General features: G+C 36.2%; 1 protein-coding gene across 2 annotated transcripts in view; it reads right to left on the bottom strand.

Annotated features, from left to right (window-relative positions):
* Positions 1–15193, bottom strand: part of LOC129003798 (WW domain-binding protein 2-like) — a 31273-nt gene extending 16080 nt beyond the window's left edge. For both annotated transcript variants that reach the window (XM_054432105.1, XM_054432106.1), the window contains exon 1: positions 14995–15193. In XM_054432105.1, coding sequence (XP_054288080.1) covers positions 14995–15050 — 56 coding nt within the window. In that variant the 5' untranslated portion in view covers positions 15051–15193. The remainder of the gene's footprint in view (positions 1–14994) is intronic.
* Positions 15194–19073: the final 3880 nt, after the last annotated feature.

The raw sequence follows: 19073 nt of genomic DNA, 5'->3' as shown, positions 1-19073 counted from the left end.
AAGTCGTGTCGGCACGATATATCATCGCTTAGCGCTTTTCGGATGAAACGCGAACAACGATATATTGTTCCATGGCACTTTTCAGGAAAAAGACGCACAACGATATATCGTTGCATAGCACTGAAAGGGTTAAAAGGAATTGAAGAATTTAGTCAGCTGTTTCAACTATTTGAGTTGGTTCTATGATATGCAATATCATTAAAAAGCTATAAGGTTTACCAACGGGGTGCAGCACTTTTTTGTCTTTTATTACAACAGCTAATTTGAACTAAGCAGCAACAAAAAGCTGTGATATGCAATTAGAACTGTCAAAGTAGGATTGTTTACAGTAATGTTTACGTTTTAAATTTAATGAATAAATTGTGATATCGTGCGCATCGTTTATAATTTACTGTTCTATTGTGTAGGTGTAGTGGTAGAATGTTATGGCTATGGTAGATTTGTTATTGCTTACCGTAAATTTAAAGAACCAAATTTTACCATACTGAGTCCTCTCCCATTGCAAACGCAAAGCTTGAGTATAACTGAATAAGCACTTTATACTTATATGCCAATCCCGTATGGAGGACAGGTATTCTGCTAGTCACATATAATTATTGACAATAGGCAACAATAGAACCTAGTATGTAGACATACCATCTTTAAATGGACTGCTCAATTAAAAAAAAAAAAGCATAGCCTATTTCTGAGAGCCAGTCATAGATTGCACTATTGTCTAAAATTATATTTTCTTCCTCATTCTTTGTTACTGAGATAGTTGATGGGGCATAACAGATGCTATAGCTTACAATAGGTCCTCCAGTACAGTATGGAAAATATTTTATTCATTGAATGATCAACCATATTTGGTAACTAACGCAATTAATATCACTATTGTTTTTACACTTATTAATTTTTAAACAGTGCTAAATGCTCGAAATATGTATAATTTCACTCAATTTAGCGCAGTTAGATTAGGTAATTAGCGTAAGCCTTGAAAGTAACCGTCGATTTTGACGGGTTTCACCTAGTAATTTATAATAAACTGCCACTAAGTAAACAAAAATCACCCTTTAAAAAACCCATTTAAAATCGTGGCTATTGGAGTATTGGAGAAGGCATTCTATTCTTTAGATTTTTTTTGAAAATCAGTAAATGTTTGTTTATGCCATTTTATAATTATTATGTTTTATATTATTTTTACTTGCTATTGTTCTTTATTTTCATATATCTAGGCCTAGATAAGCATTATTTGACTATTCACCTGTCAATTTTATTGATGTATTGTGATACTGTAAATAAATATTCATCAGAAATCAGGGTACTTTCGTATTAGCCGGAGGCCACTTATTTTTTAGATTTTTTTACGGGAGACCAAAAATAACTACATAATTGGAAAGAACATACTTTAATCGACTCACTGTCCAAATTTGACACAATTATGATTAGCGGCCTTTGAGTTCTGCCTCCCAGAAGGCATCGATGTCGGCATAGGATTGAGTTGGATTGAGTTAATGTTAATATTGATTTTTAATTTAGAGCCCACTATTTTTCTAGTTTTTGTTTTTATTTCTATTGACTACCTATGTCTATTCCTTGTAAACGGTCAACGACAATAAAGCTCTTGATTCTTGAATAATGCGTCGCCGCCGCTAGCTGCCACATGTACTCCGCCAAGTAGGTATACAGCACGCTGCGGCGGTCATGTAAGGTTGGGTTATCAATATGTTTGTAGGACTTTTCTCGTTTCGTTATGAATCAAACGATACAACAAAAAGTCATCACTCAGGACACTGACCCAGGTACAAGGTGGTGACAGGTGATGCACGCACTCCGGTCAACGACCTGACCTTGGCCTACTTGGAGGGGATTTGGTGGGCCTCATCTGGTATCGTTTGATTCATAACAAAACGAGGTTAGTCCTACAAACGCAGAGCGCTATATAAGGGTGGCCTCCGGATAATACCCAAAGTAGACAAGATGGCGGCAGGTGAAGATGAAGCTGTATGTCCTAAGTGCAATTTTATCGTAGAAAATAGTGGTAAAGGCCTTCAGTGCGATGGTTACTGTGACAAGTGGCACCATTCGACGTGTGTCAATATTGACACGAGGGAATATAAGAAAATCCAAGAACTTTCTACTAAAATCAAGTGGATGTGTGACGACTGCTCAGGTATGCATGAAGTTATGAAAGCAAAGACGCTAGGCCACCTACTAAAGCCACAGGACTGTTCAAACCTAGTTAGCAACATTGAAAACGTAATTAAAGACCTTTTTAATGAAACTCTATTAGTCGGCATCAACAAAAGACTAGATCAAATTGAGTGCAACTATGAGAGGTTAAGTTTACTAGATAAAGATAAGCTCAGATCGATTGAAGATTCGTTATCGACTTCGCAAATCGATGTATCGACCAAGCAAGTATCGAATGGGCAAAAATCGGTCCAAATCCCACCGAATGAAACTTCTATGCAAAACTACCACACTATGAGCGGGAATGATGAAGATAAAAACGCAGCACAGTCTATAAGCACAATTCAGAGCGAAGAAAAAAGCTCTAATATAAACGCAAGACGTAGTTACACAGAAGTTCTAAGATCAACTAAAACCAAAAGTGTCCGTGCTGGTGGCGGGCAGCTACATGACACAAAACGCTACCCACCATCGCAGCCGAAAAATGATAGGGTTGTACGGAGTAACAACAACCGAAACCGAAATGAAAGCTATGGAAATGAAAATCGAAATATGGCTGCCGATCCCAAATCGGATCAAGATTCTCGAGTTAAAGAACGCCAAGATCGCCAAGTAATTATCGGAACAAGTACATGTACGAGTCTAAGTGCTGGAGTGAAGAAGGCTTGGGTTTATTTGGGACGGCTAAAGGAGGAAACCGGCGAAGAAGACGTCAAAAAATTTCTTCAAGAAACCTTTAATGGTATGGATATATCAGTTGAGAAACTAGAAAACAAAGGAATATATTCAAGCTTTAAACTGGGTGTTGATTTTGACCAAAAAGACGCTCTGTATGACAGTGCAGCATGGCCTAAAGGCTCTCTAGTGAAACGTTTTTTATTCAAAAGGACAAGAAACCCAAATCTGGGATAGCAATCTTTGAAACTAGTGTAAATAGTATCTGTAAGACTGTGAGTAGGCCTAGGCCTAACCCAAATTCAAATCAAACTGTTAGTATAAATAGTGCAATAAATAGTAGCCGTAGAGTAGGGCTAAAACTAACTTTTAGTAATGTCCAATGCTTGAGGACCAAGATAAATCTAGTTGAAGCATTTGTGAAGAATACTTATCCAGATGTGCTATGCTTATGTGAGCACCACCTAAATAGTGATGAAGGAAATTATTTTGCCAATATTGATACTCTTAAGCTAGCCTCTGCATATTATCGCTCTAATAATAAAAATGGCGGAACATCAGTGTACTTGAAGCCAAGTCTTGCTCACAAACCATTGGACCTTGCAAATTTCTGTAATGAATTGGATATTGAGTTGTCAGGAGTTATTTTACTAAAATATTCAATCATAGTGGTATCGCTTTATAGATCTCTGGATGGCATGACAGATGTTTTCTTCCAAAAATTGGATCACTGTCTAACGTACTTAAGTAGACTGAATATGCCGATAATTTTGGGGGGCGATGTAAATATTCATTTAAACGTGGAGGACAACTTGTGTTTTGCCTTCAGACACATTCTCCAGAGTTTTGGTATGTACATAACCAACCACGCTCCTACTCGAGGGAGGTATTGCTTGGACACTATTGCCACCTCGTTAAATTCATGGGACTACACTGTCACCGTTGTAAATCCTGTTGTGGCGGACCATGATGCTGTTACTATGGACCTGAACCTCGATGCTGACTGCAGTTTGGTGAGTGACCAAAGTCTAGACTTAGATTGGCATAGTAACTATACTTGTACTTTTAGGATAATTAAGGAAGATTCTATTACACAATTTAAGCTAGCCTTGGCCGTTGTTGACTGGAGAGCCATTATAGAAAATCCCACTGTAAATGCAACCCCTGATCATTTGTTTAACTCTTTCTTTGATAAGTTCTTATCTGTTTTTGATGAGTTATTCCCAAAAAAAAACAGTACCTATGGATAGGCAAGTGAAACCTCGGCAGCAGACAGTCAATAAGGATTGGTTCTCTCCAAGACTCGCCCAGCTTAGATCACTTGTGCTTGCTCTTAATGACCGAAGTAAAGCATCCACGGATGGAAATGATAAAATCAGATTTCACGCTAGTTATTTAAGAGTAAAACAAATCTATAGGCGTGAGGTAGATCTGGCCAAGAAAGAAGCTAACATGTCGCTTATTGTAAATTCAACAAATAGTTGTAAGGCTGCTTGGAACATCGTAAATCAGATTGGTGGCTCAAACAAAGGTAAATCAAGACCAAAATTTAGGGAAAGTCCAGACCAGTTTAACAGTTATCTTATAAGTGAAGTACAAAACATTATTGATGAAATTCCCAAAGATAATGTGAGTCCGGAAGAACTGTGTAGGCCTATCTATCACATATCCAATGACGTGACTCCCTTTAGGCACTGGCGGAGGGTGACACCCAGTGAAATTATCGGCATTGTGACTAGGTTTAAGAAGAAACAGAGCCGGGATATATATCTGTAGAGCTTTTAAAAAAGATTATAGAAGTTATTGTACATCCTTTGTGTCATGTCATCAATGTATGCCTTGAGAAAGGTTATTTTCCAGACAAACTAAAGGTGGCTCGCACTGTCCCAGTTTACAAAAAAGGCGATCCCACGGCCATGAAAAGCTATAGGCCTATATCGATTATACCTGTCCTGGCAAAGATCTTTGAAACTGTAATGAAAAACCAGATAGTCTATCACTTTGAAAAAAATCATCTCTTTCTTGATGCCCAGCACGGGTTCCGTCGTGGTAAATCCACAGTTTCTGCTGTCCTTCAACTGGTCGAAAACATTCTAGACTCCTTTGAGTCTCAAGAATCCACAGCCTTGGCATTGGTTGATTTAAGCAAGGCGTTTGATTGCGTCCCGCATGGCCTACTGATACAAAAGCTCTCGGCATATGGAGTAGAAGGAGAAGTTCTAGAAACGTTTCGTACCTACCTCCATAATAGAAAGCAAATTCTCACAATCGATGGGGCAAATTCTGAGCCACTTGAGGTATTTCACGGTGTGCCACAGGGCTCGGTGGTTGGGCCTGTGCTGTTTCTGATCATTATAAATGACCTAGGCCTACTGGGAAACATCCTACTATTTGCAGATGATACCTCCATTTACACTAGCGGCCATGATCCAGAGACAGCCTTGACAATAGCAGAAGCGAAGCTTGTTGCCGTAAAATCATGGTTCGACAAGAGTAGCCTAAGCCTAAATGAAGGTAAAACTCAAAAGATAGTATGCAGTCTTTCAAAATACCATAATGAAACAGATGAGGTGAAGCTCCTTGGCTTCCAAATAGATCCGAAACTAACTTGGGAGAAGCATGTTAACTACATCTGCAAAAAACTAAACCGTGTGATCTGTCTCATACGTAGGCTGAAACGACTTGTCTCCAAGGATTTTCTTGTTACAGTCTACTTGTCACTGTTTCATAGCCACATCATCTATGGTCTTGAGCTGTGGGGCCATGCCTCAACCTGCACTAAAATCCTAGTCCTACAGAAGAAAGCTCTCCGAATAATAGACTCCGCCAATGATGAAGAGCACTGCAAGCCCATATTCAAGAAATTAAGCATATTTACAATCTTCAACCACTATATCTTAGTCAGTCTTCTTCACATTCATCGAAATTTACCAACGCTACCAATACGAGCAGACCAGCATAGTTATAATACCAGAAGGAAGAAACACATTGACCTACCTTTCTGTAGACTTACCAAAAAGAAAGACTGCTACCCTGTCCTGGCTATGAAATTTTTCAACCTACTCCCGGCTGCCGTCAAAGAACTAGAACCAAGGACGTTTGAAAATAAAATTGGGACTTGGCTTAAAAACAACCCCTTCTACACACTTAATGAGTATCTAGAAGCCGACCACTCCTCAATAAAATGAAGTGACCTGCCGCCAAATTTTAATCAAGATCTAAGAATTAAATTTCTCAAAGTTTTTTGCTGTAAATATATGTTTTGTGTAAATAGTATTGACGCCAAATAAAATCAAGAACTAAGTTAAACTCATTTAATCATAGAACAAAACATAACATTATTTGTTTACATGTTCATAATAAACATAAAACCAAATTATCAGCTGATTCCAATATATTACACTTTTCCCTCCTCATCGTCTACCGCACCTTCTCTTCTTCGCAGTTGATCCGAATGTTTTCTTTTTATCACTCCACCACACATGACTTCATACGAGTATAAGCCATTGCGTTTGACTATGGTTCCTGCTATCCAACCAGGGTTATTCTCTTTTTTAATCCATACTTCTTCCCCTTCACTGAATGCTCTTAAGGTTTTCTTTTGAGTTGGATTTTGTTGTTCCTTCCAAATTTTCAGATCTAATTGTTGTCTAAGGTTTGGTTTCATGTTGTCCAACATAGTTGGCATTCTTCGACCAAGAAACAACTCTGCAGGGGCTCGTCCTGTTGTTTTTTGTGCGGCATTTCTGTAACTGAACAACACATTTTGCAATGCCAATGAAGAATCATTAATTTCTTGTTTTGTTGTTCTGTAACGCCTTTTCAAAGTCCCTATTAGACGTTCAACTAAGCCATTACTTCTAGGAAGATAAGGAGTAGTTCTTATATGTCGAATTGAATGTCTCTTGAAAAATGCTTCCATTTCAGTAGAGACAAACTGTGGCCCGTTGTCAGTTACTACTTGTGATGGTATCCCATACCTGCTCATCCACGATCTTAATCTTTGAATTATGGCAGTTGAAGTCGTTGTTCTTAAACATTCAACTTCTGCCCACTTAGATAGCGCGTCAATCCCTACTAACCACATTACTCCATCAACTGGTCCAGCTAAATCCAAATGAACTCTTTCCCACACTTTTTCAGGAATGTTCCATGGATAGACCGGGACTTCTTCAATGTTTCCTCTGTTTTCTTGACATGCTTCACAAGTCTTAACATGCATTTCAACGTCTTTGTCAATGTCAGGCCACCATACATAGTATCTGGTAATTGATCTCATAGCTGAAATTCCAGGATGACCACAGTGCAAAATTCTCAAGATTTTCTTTCTCATATTTGTTGGCACAACAACTCTACCAAACCACATCAAAACACCATCTTCAACTGATAATTCTTCTTTCCTTTGTTTAAATGTTTTAATGTTATCTGGTACCTTCTCTGGCCATGCATTTAGCACATAACTTTGTACTAATTTTATCTCCTTGTCCAAACAGCTGTTATGTTTGAGTTCCTTATAGGACACCAATGTCTCAACTTTATCCATGTTTAAAAACTTTATGTCCCTTACATCGGTAGCTTCTTCTCTGATTCTGATGGGAAGACGGGATAGTGCATCAGCACAAACGTTTTCATCTCCTTTCCTGTACTTGATTTGAAAATTGTACTGATTAAGTTCTAGGGCCCATCTCACCAACCTATTGTTCATTACCTTTGGAAGATTCCGGTTTCCTCCAAATATTCTTTGAAGGGATTTATGATCGGTGACAAGTGTGAAGCTTCGTCCATATACATATTGGTGAAACTTTCTTACAGCAAATAAAATTGCAAGTGCTTCTCGATCAATATTCGAGTATCTTTTCTCAGCATCTGAAAGAGTTCTGCTAGCATACGCGATTGGTTTTTCCAGACCATCTTCACACTTGTGCATTAGGACACTCCCAAGACCGTCTTCTGACGCATCACACACCAACACTAGAGGTTTGGATTCATCATATGGAACAACTGTGTCTTCTTCCGAAAGAATCATTTTGACCTTTGTAAATACTTCATCTTCTTTCTCTGTCCAGATCCATTTCGATCTATTGCTGGTAAGTCGATGTAACCTTGAGCACAGCGCATGCAACCTAGGGATAAACCTTTCATAATAGTTTATGGATCCTAAAAAAGACCTAAGCTGTTTGACATTTGTAGGTTTAGGTGCCTTTTGTATTGCTTCAATCTTCTCTTTTGTTGGATGGATACCCCGTTCATCGATAATGTGTCCAAGATAGGTGACTGAATTCTGCATGAATCTACATTTTTCTTTCTTCGCTTTTAGCCCTGCGTCACTCATTCGTTTTAATACTTCCTTTAAGTTCATGAGGTGTTCTTCTTTGTTTCGGCCCGTAATGATTACATCATCTAGAAGTACCCCCACTTGTGGTATGCCTTCAAGGAGCTTCTCCATGTATTCCTGAAAGATACCTGGGCTGGAGGTTATACCAAATGGTAGTCTCTTGTATCTATAGTATCCAACGTGCGTGGATATTACCAGATATTTTCTGTCTTCCTCCGATACTTCCATTTGGAGATATGCATCTCTCAAGTCGACAACTGAATACTGCTTCCCTCGAGATACTTTATTCGTCAGTTCCTCAAAAGTTGGCAAAAGTGTTGTATGGGTAACGATGTTTGGGTTTAAGGTTACCCGAAAATCTCCACATATTCTAATTGTGCCATTTTCCTTCTCAACATTTACTGTTGGTGTTGCCCATTCGATAGGAGTTTTGGAAGGATCTACCTTTTCTATAACACCATCACTTACCAGTCTGTTTAGTTCTTGCTCAACTCTACTTCTTAGTGGAAAAGGCACTCTGCGAGCAGGAAAACACCTAGGCTCTGAGTCACTCTTAACATGTATCTTCGCCTGATAGCCTTTAATTGTTCCCAATTCTTTCTTAAATACGTCACTAAACTCTGAAATAACTTGGTTAATTTCCTCTTCGGTTACTGTAGAAGCATTTTCATCTTTATTGGTGTTATCCAACTTACGAATCGTAACACTAGGTGGTAATTTCATGTTGAAGGCAAGCATCCATGGTAATCCAAACAAAGGAGATTCGTTTCCATTTACCACAGCCGCCTTAAGTTTCCTAATCTGTCCATCAACTTTAACATTAACTTCACACTCTCCTAAAACATCCAGGGTATTGTTTCCATAAGCGACAAATTTTGTTTTACATGCCCTCAAATTTGGTGATCCAATTTGTTTCCACAGGGGTGCATCAATCATTGATGCTCTAGCTCCTGAATCAAACTCCATGGTTGTTGGTACTTCATTTAGGGTAACATTAATTTGTGCTCTTGGGATCTTCCTATTAGGTTTAAGTTCAGAAATTCCTAACTGTACCTCTTCTTCCTCAGATTTTATGTCTGTGTCGTTGATTTGGTTCAAATAGGCCTTTTTTGAACGACAATGTCGCGGAAAATGACCCATCTTTCCACAGAAGTGACATTGTTTTGTCTTTTTGGTTCCACATTGTCGTGAGAAATGACCTTGCTTTCCACATGAAAAACACTTAGACTTTTGAGCTGGACAAAATTCTTCACTGTGTACTAGTCCACACTGATTACAATCTTCTGTAGAATGGCTGTATGTTTCTTTTGCCAAAGATCTATTTTTCTTATCATAGTTATGTACCTTGTTAATTACAGGCATAGCTTCTTCTAAAATATTCATTTCCCGCTTAGCTCTATCCATCGCTTCAGCTAAATCTACCAACTCATTTAAAGTTAAACGTGAACCATCTTTATTTATGCCTTCTGGCCACCTTTGCCTGATTTCAACTTCAAACTGTGGAAAGTTAACGCCACCAGCAAATCTATCCCTTACTCTTTCCTCAAAATACCTGTCGTATTTACAGTAGGAGGCTAACTCTTTTAAACGCAAGACGAAATTTGAAAAACTCTCATCATTTCCTCTCACACATTTTTCAAAGTCTAGTCTCGCTGCAAAGATTGTTTTACTAGGTTTATAAACACACCGAAATGTATCAATCAGTTCAGTCATTGGTATGTCATAAATTTGCCTAGGTAAAACGAAGTTAGATACCTTTTTGAGGGGTACAGGTCCAACATATGCTAGAAGAAGATCCCTTCTTGCCTCCTCAGTTTCATTACTGTCATCACCCAATCCCTTTACCTTGCACATCAATTGGAAGTGAGCTTCATAATCCTCCCAGTTCAATTTTTCATCATAGGGTTCTATTGAAAACTTTTCCATTCTCTTTCGCACCTCTTCTTTATTGTTCCAACCAATATCTTCACATCTTTGGGTTCGTTTTTTATTCATCGTCGCCAGTGAAATAAAATCAAGAACTAAGTTAAACTCATTTAATCATAGAACAAAACATAACATTATTTGTTTACATGTTCATAATAAACATAAAACCAAATTATCAGCTGATTCCAATATATTACAGCCATCTATCCAGTTATACTGGTCAACGATGAAGAGAAAAGTATGAAGTAAGTAAGTATGAAGTACCGAAATCAGTGATTTACAATCAGCCCAATATGTCCGTGGCTCACGTCAACTACATCCATTTTTATTTGAAACCCGTTGACATGGGAATGAAATGTATACTGTAGTTCTATCAATTAGTTTATAAATTCTCAGATCTCAAGTCTTCCTACCCTTATTATTTATCCCTAAATAATGTAGGGGTAAAAAAAACTGGGAATAAACTTAAATTGTCAGCATAGGTTGGGATTTGTATTTTCATGATTTCCATAGCTAATCACATAGGCATAGGGGTTCCAATTATCAACATTCTATCATTCATTTAGGCCTATTCATTGGTTTTCTCCATTGAATGGTCCAAGTTTGTTTGGGATTTATTCACATTTTAGTAAGGTTATCAATGACTAAGATGAATAGGCCTATTATTTACTAGTAACTTTCAGCGAGCAGGACTCAGTTTCAACTAAATATTACTTGTGAGTTTATAACATTATTATGCAAAGTTTTTAGTATATAAAGGTATTGACCAATAATTTAAATAACCAATATTAGAGAGAAACATTGATAACATACCATTCAATAACTTAATGAGTATTATACAGGGTGTTTATAAAAAAACTTTACAACTTTAACATTCTCCCATTCATGATCCATGGGACATAAACGTTTCCTATTGACACCACATGAAAGGGCTGCTCAAAAAGTTTTAATCAGCTGGCAGTTCAATCAGCTGATGGCCTTACATTGTTGTTTGGTAAACAAAAACAAATAATTGAAAAGTCTCATTAGCATCGCAATGGAAGCACGAATGAAAGCGCAGTGTGTGGAGTGGTTCATTGAAACGAAATCTGATGTTGTTGTTCAACGGAGATTTCGGACAAGATATAATAGGAATCCTCCTTCAAGACCCACAATTAGGGCTTGGTACTATAAGTTTATGAACACTGGCAGTTTGAATCACAAGAGAGGAAACGGTCGACCCCGTGTAAGCGATGAAGATGTGCGGCGTGTTCAACAATCATTTGTGAACGACCCGAAAAAATCCACCAGATCTGCGGCACGTGATTTGAATATAAAACATTCTACTGTACACAAAATCCTTAAATCATTGAAATTTCGTTCATACAAACTTCAAATTTTGCAAAAGATCACGCCGAATGACTGGATTCTCCGAAAAGAATTTGCTGTGACTGTGCTAGATCGGTTGGCGGAAGATGAAAATTATTTGAGAAGAATTTTTTTTTCAGACGAGGCTACCTTTCATTTATCAGGTAAAGTCAACAAGCAAAATGTTAGAATATGGGGAACCGAGAACCCCCATTGTTATCAAGAGCACACCAGGGACAGTGAAAAAATTAATGTTTGGTGTGGATTGTTTCATGATAGGGTGATAGGTCCTTTTTTCTTCCAAGAAAACAACATAAATGGAAACATTTACATTGATATGTTGGAGAATTTTGCTTTTCCCCAACTAGAAGAATTACAGCCAAATGTAATTTTTCAACAGGACGGTGCTCCCCCGCACTGGAAGAGGTTTGTTCGGGATTGTTTAGATCAAAAATTCCCAAATCGTTGGATTGGCCGTGGTGGGCCAACACCTTGGCCTCCTAGGTCACCAGATATAACTCCATGTGACTTTTTTGTTTGGGGTTTTGTTAAGAATCGTGTCTACGCTAGTAAAGTGGACAACAAAGAAGAACTAAGAGAAAGGATCAGGAGAGCGTTTGATGAAATAGATCATTCAATTTTGCGTCGTGTTTGGTCAGAACTGGAATGTCGACTTGATTTTTTGCGAGCAAACAACGGGAAACACATTGAAGTTAGGTAAACTTCTTATCATGTAAATAAAACTTGAGAAAATTTCCTAAATATTAATTTTTGTTTCATAGCTGTAAGTGAAAAAATAAAGGTTTTATGATTGTTTAAAGTTGTAAAGTTTTTTTATAAACACCCTGTATAATTAGTGATAGTGATTAAACATAAGGGGATATCCCATCTATAAGAGCATTGCACTTTCATGAATGTTCACTTGTTGATAGCATGAGAGCCTTGCGTAGAGTCATATCTTTATTATCACTTAGATACTTCAAACAGAGACGTACTGTTCTTTTTAACGGGTGGAATATTTTATGATCAAATTACGTCAAGATTACACAACTTTCTGCTGATAAAATATAGGTGCTAATCACATATATGAATCACTTGTTTTGAACTGTTTTATTACCTTATATGTTTAAGTTATACAACTTGCGTTTTTAAGAAAATAGCCTATTATGAAAATAAGCTGTAAGGGGAAAAGTATCTCAATTCAAAAACTGTTTATAAGCAAAACATAATTTAAAGTTTAATTCAATCAGGGCTTTTGAATCCTAAGATGTTCTTATAGAGGTCTTAAAGGTTTTTGCAAATTTCACCAATAGGGATGAAGCTATTACCGTAGATGGCATTGAAAGACCTACAACCGATATACTTTTTCATTTTGATGTCCCCTGCGGCCAAAATCGTTTTTATAGTTGACATTTTATTTATAGCCTATTTTAAATTTGTGTAATTTAGGCCTATATTAAATTTATTGTCGTATTTCCACTGTTTATAATTTTCTTTTTTATATAACTTTGGCTATTGATACAACTACTTTTCACTTTTTATCTTAGAATCAGTTTGCTACATAAAATCACAGAACATCAAACCAACTTTTACAAATCACACTTACAACACCCGAACAAAGGGCACACATGCAGTCCAACACAAACTCATTGCATTTCAATACAAACCAGATTACATTGGAATGAAATTGTACCAGGCCCTAACGAAAAAACTACTTGAAATTTAGAACTTTAAATAGGCTAAAAAAATTCAAATTTAGAATTGAAAAAATGGAGTTAAGCTTCCACAACATAGACCTTAACGGTGACAAAAACTAGTTTAAGTTTGCTTACTCTTTGTTTTAACCCTGACCTGTCCAATTCCTTTGGCAAAGGACTACGGACGGAGACATCACTTATCACGCACGTACATAAAAATTACATTTTGCTTTTTTTGTTTTGTTTGACTAAAATGTTAAATTTAACACAGACCTCATTAATAACAAATAATGGGACACATTGTTATTCACCTTAAGGTTTACCAACCACGTAAAATAATAATAATACATTCACGTTTAATAACTTTCTACTTAAATAGACTGAAATTAAAATTGTGAGATGTGGAAGGATTTAACAGATATTAATCAAGTAATTTAGATACCGTACCTTGATTATTAAGGATTTTTATTAAAACTACATTTATGAAGTAAAACCAAATAGCCTATAAGAAATTTCTAGGAAGCTGAAACTTTCAATAAAACTGTAAGTTAAATCAAAAACACAAACCAAAAAGGGCAAGTAGGCCTACCGATAATTATAAGTGGTTTTCCTTATAAGGTAGCCTAACATAGCTTATTATTAACATCTTAAAAATTAGACAAGGACAATGAAACTTTTTGATGAGTTCCAATTTTGACCCAGCTTTTTTGATCATTAAGCTATTCAAATGTCCAGACTTGCTAAACACAAAAAAAAACTTATTTTTGTCACACAGTTCTCCCATATTTAATTCACTTTACTTGACTCAACCTTCATTTTCACCTTAAAGTATGCACCTTGTTAGCCTATCTGAATGTTGTATAAACCTAAACCTAATTTAGTCTAAATCGTAGGTAATCTACAGAAGAATGGGTGAACTCCACAAGAACTACACCCCAGAACTACCAACCTAGACAGAATTTAATCCCTCGATTTACAGTGCTGCCTCCAACAAATTTCTACTATCACAAATGCCTGAGAAATGTTTGTAAAGCACAATCCAACAAATGTTGTTTGCAGTGAATGCCACATTCAATAAAACTGAAAGTTGCACTTCTCATTTACCGCCACAGCCTGGTAAAGTTTTGTGTGTACATAAATAGTAGTGTTAAATTTTTTAAATGTATAGCCTAAGTTACATATTAACAAAGTCTATCCGAAATTGTCGGTCAACAACGTAGCACACAAGTATAAAGTATTTTGCAACCCCACAAAGATGAGTTTTCAGGCCTCAGGGACTGTGTTACATAACAATGGAAATGGACCAATGACCACAGTAACTTAACTCTTCTTCTTTTAAATCCTCTGATTTGAAAATTTATGAAAATTCTTTTGCAGTAGAGTACCCGGTAATGTATTTACTCAGTACCTAAATATAGTGTGCCTTCCAAATATGACCTTGTGTTACTTCACAGGCTTCAGTAGGCTATTATTCAGTTTAAATATCTCTTTTGAATCTTAGTTTAACAAAGCACTATAATAATGCTAAGCCTACTTAGTTGGGCATGAATGGCGTATGAAAGATTACAAGACAATTAGCCTAGGTCTACATCCAAGTAAAATGTAAACTCCAGGCTTATAGACCTACCTTCTTTAAGCAATTTCTACAGAGTGGTATGAACTTATGGGTCTAAATGTTCTTATTTTAAAAATTTAAATGTTTGTAGCCTATATCTTTAATTAGAGGTATTTTATTGGTGTTAATGTGCCAACGTTAAAAGTGTATTAGGCCTAAGAATTTGGTGGGTTCTTCTGGATCATTCTACTAGTTGTTTTATTAGGAAGAATCCTACACCTACTTACCATTCTCCTGCATGTATCAAAACACCCCCATTTGCATGTGCCGTGTTCAAAGACATATTCGAATCACTGTCGTCACAGTTTAACAATAATAATGTTAATATTGCACAACCAACACAGAGAAACAGCAAGAATTGAAAGTATCACTCAAAATGTTGTGTGCAGTAGTGCAGTGCGTATGCGTGACAGAAGCATATGATAAATCCTGTTTCTTTGCTTTGACGATAGGCAGCGGTAGCGGTTGATGTTGATTCAATCTCAGCTGATAATAAGGTGACATAACTTACTGCCTTTATAATACAGTTGTCGCAAAACCTTAAACACTATAAACAGTTTAATAATTAAAAAAAGTTCATTATCTGTTTTGCAATTTGAAATTTCATGGCAGGCTAATTTATCTTATTATTATTATTATTTACATTTTTGGTAACATCAAAGGGAGGCTGTCTTCCTTCTATAACGAACTACCTTAGATGCTGTAGCCGTAGGTGGCCGTAGCCTACTATGAAAATGTTGGCATTTGCATATATTCATCAATTCATCCACGGCCACCTTTAACTTCAGGCCACGGCCTGGTGGAATTGGCAACGTCGCAAGTAGTGTTGTTTTGTGTCAGACGTCCCATAAGATAACTTGGCAGACAGGTGACATCAGCCATCGCCGCCTGCGTCACCTCATTAATTCGCATTTTAATGATTTAAATTTAAATTTATGAACATGATTTTATTAAAATAATGAAAATTAAACATACGAAATTGAAAACCAAAACAATATGGGTTGAAAATCTATATCTGTACATTTAAAGCGGAGTCAGTATTTTCGGTATTTTCATAGTCCAGTAAACAAGCTTTCGTAACACAAAATACCATTTTTTTTAGCTGCTTCCGCTTTCAAACAAAACAGCTGTTACAACCCTAACTGCGACGTTGCCACATCGAAGGCCTTGGCCTAAAGGCGGCCGTGATTCATCCCTATATAGTCAAGTATATAATAAGTCCATGGTAAAGTGCTACAGGGCAATTACAAGATTACCCAACAGCATTCTCGCAATCACAATTTAAAAAAAATATAAATGATATTACCTTATTACCTCCTCTTCGTCTTTGACCAGCCAGGGCCGGATATACAGCGTCAATTATTTAAAAATAAAACTTTCTTTAATAAAACATACTGGACTATGACTATATTGACTCCGCTTAAAATGTACAGATGTAGATTTTTAATTCACATTGTTTCGGTTTTCAATTATGTATAACTATTTTAATTAATTCCTCTTTACTAGTAGGAAATTCAATTCCTCCAAAGGGGCCAGGGGCTGTACCTAGACTCTGATTTCTCCACTTCGGTTTCCAGTGGCTTGTCTGCTAGTTCTTAAGTTATGTCTTTAACTGAGTTGACAAAGAACTGGTTATAGTAATCTGGACTAGAAAGTTTGTTGACTACTTCATTTTTATTCCTTGAGTAATTTATCACTGACCATGCTGTCTTACATTGGTTTAGGGAACTCTGTATGTGTACTACGGTTGCCCTTTTTTTTGCCTCGTTTACCTGACATTTATAATTACGCTTTGTTTTCAGATACAGAGAGTAAAGTTTGTCCCTTTACATTAGGAGATTGCTCGGCCTTATATCTACCTAAGATCATAGTTTTATGTAAGCTCTGACCTGCCCAGTTCGGGTGTATAACAGTCCTTGGCAATGCATGCGTTACTAATTTGCATTGGCTGTGATTTAGGCTTAGATTTATTTAAAAGCGGAAAAAAGAAATTGAACACTTCCAGCAGATTACTGTGAAAAGCTTGAAAAGAGGATGCTGGGTCTGGGTCGTCTAGGACCAGAGCCCAGTCTATTTTACTCAAAGCTTCCTTAAACTGAGGCAGCAGTTGGTCACTCACAATTGTGTACTAGAAATGGAAAAGGCTGTAAGTGCCAAAAAATAAAAAATTGAGTATTTGCTTGGAATGTGTAGTAAGCGACATCGCCAATAGCCTAGAGAATGTTGTAAGTGCCGGAAAAATTCCTAGTAGTTCCTAGAGCAGCCGCAAGGAGCAGCACCGTGAAAGTGCCCGCTGACCGGCAGTGGAAAAGGCTGTAAGTGCCGCCCGCCATGATGTATGTGCCTTTGCACAGCAGTATACGGTTTGTCGCGAGTCAGTAACAAAGCGTCGTGTATTTCCAGCGTTTTGTGCATTAGTGCGCATAGTTAATACCTTTTAACTCAATCAATAGTAATAATACCTCTTAAAAAGTATTGTAACAAATATTTTTTTAAAATCTTAATTTTTTTTATTTATAAAAAAAGTTGTTTTTATGAAAACTGTGAAGAATAGGGGACAAGTAAGAGAGAGACAATAGTTTAAAACATAGACAACTTTAAACTACCTCTTGACAACTTTGTAATACCTTTTAAAAATATTGTAATTAATAAAAGCTGTTTGGTTAAATTTTTTTGAACCCATTTCTTAACATTGTTTTCCCACTGTGGTTAAAAAAGCAAAACCTAAAAAATAGCTGTTATGCATAAAATGTAAATCCACTATGAACATTCATCTTATTTTGGGTAGTGAGTGCTACACTTACAGCATTTTAACAAACAAGGCATGGCACTTACAGCGTTTACAAAAAAAAAGTACGATGGCACTTTCAGCTTTTCCTGTTTAAAATCAAGTTAAATATGTTAAATTAATTTATTTTTGTATGTATATCAAATAAAAATATATGATGTATTTTTTATGAATTTTACAGATTTTTAAAGCAAACAGTTTAACTTATATACAGTTTTTATTGAATACTGAAAATTTTACTTTGTGGCACTTTCAGCCTTTTCCATTTCTGGTACACAATTCTCTTATAAAATACATAATTGTCATGCCATGGTATAGAGGATGAATTACTCGCCAAAGCTTTCTTCTTTACAATCCATCAGCACTGGCAGATGGTCGGTAATCAGTGCTAAAGGTACCTCCACACTGTAGTCCCAGACATCGAGGTTTGAAGCAATCGAGTCTATTTCTATACATTTATCCCCTTTGGTGGTACTGATTGGATAACAGTAAGGTAAACGCACCAGTAGCTGACAGTATAAGAAACTATACGCACTTAATAATCCGTGGTTTTGAATAAAAAGGAACTAAAGAGATATTACGGATTTTATGTGATTCTAAATTTAGTGTAGTTTTCAAATTTGTCATACAAAAAGGGGTTTTTAAATATATTTTATAACATTTTTAAACTTAATTCAACCTTTGTACGTGTTCCAGTGGCTGACAGTGAAAAAAGTGCTTGTACCAGTAGCTGACTGTCAGTTGTCCCAGTAGCTGACACTGGAACTATAAATGTACTATATAGGGCCTACTATATAGCTGCTAAACCTAAGGGTTTTATAATTTATAAGACGAATAAAATCTAACTTAATAATTAAATTCTAAAATTATGTAAAACGTTATTAAGAAAATTTATTTGATATATTTTAAAATAAAAAATATTTACATTAAAAAATATATATATTTAATAAAAAATATTTTTTTAAAGATAATTTGGCTTATTAATTAAAAAATTTAAATCATTTTATAAAAATATGAGATCGCATAAATTATAAATAGCATGCAAATTTCGATGGGTAAAACCAATTTAATATTGTGCAAGCAGCAAATATCCCCCTGTCAGCTAGTGGAACTTGTATGGCTTTTGTGTACCAAAGCCTGACATTGATATAATTTTAAATCCTAAACCCCTAACACCCCAATTTTATCATGAAATTGTCAACAAAGGTATAATTGATAAAAATAATGAGCCTAATCATTAGTACTATTTAAGAAATTTAGCAAAATGACAAAAAACCAAACTTACTTTCTTAACAATTTCATTAAGGGAATCGACTTAATGTGATATGTACAGACAGGGTCGCTTTCAAACCACCACCATTCAGCGAGTATGGGCTAAATTTCACTGAATTTTTTGTGAACAAATCAAGAATAAACATATGTTCTTCTAACAATGCAATCATGTGTAAATATTTTTAAGAGACCACATTATAATGTTAAGAAACTCAAACTGTCAGCTTCTGGAGCACTGTCAGCTAC

Source organism: Macrosteles quadrilineatus, unplaced genomic scaffold, assembly GCF_028750875.1.
Source record: "Macrosteles quadrilineatus isolate MER2022 unplaced genomic scaffold, UCM_ALF_1.0 Scaffold_9__3_contigs__length_116548681, whole genome shotgun sequence".
Taxonomy (NCBI): Eukaryota; Metazoa; Arthropoda; class Insecta; order Hemiptera; family Cicadellidae; genus Macrosteles; species Macrosteles quadrilineatus.
The sequence above is the reverse complement of the archived record's forward strand: the minus strand, read 5'-3'. Positions and strand labels throughout refer to the sequence as shown.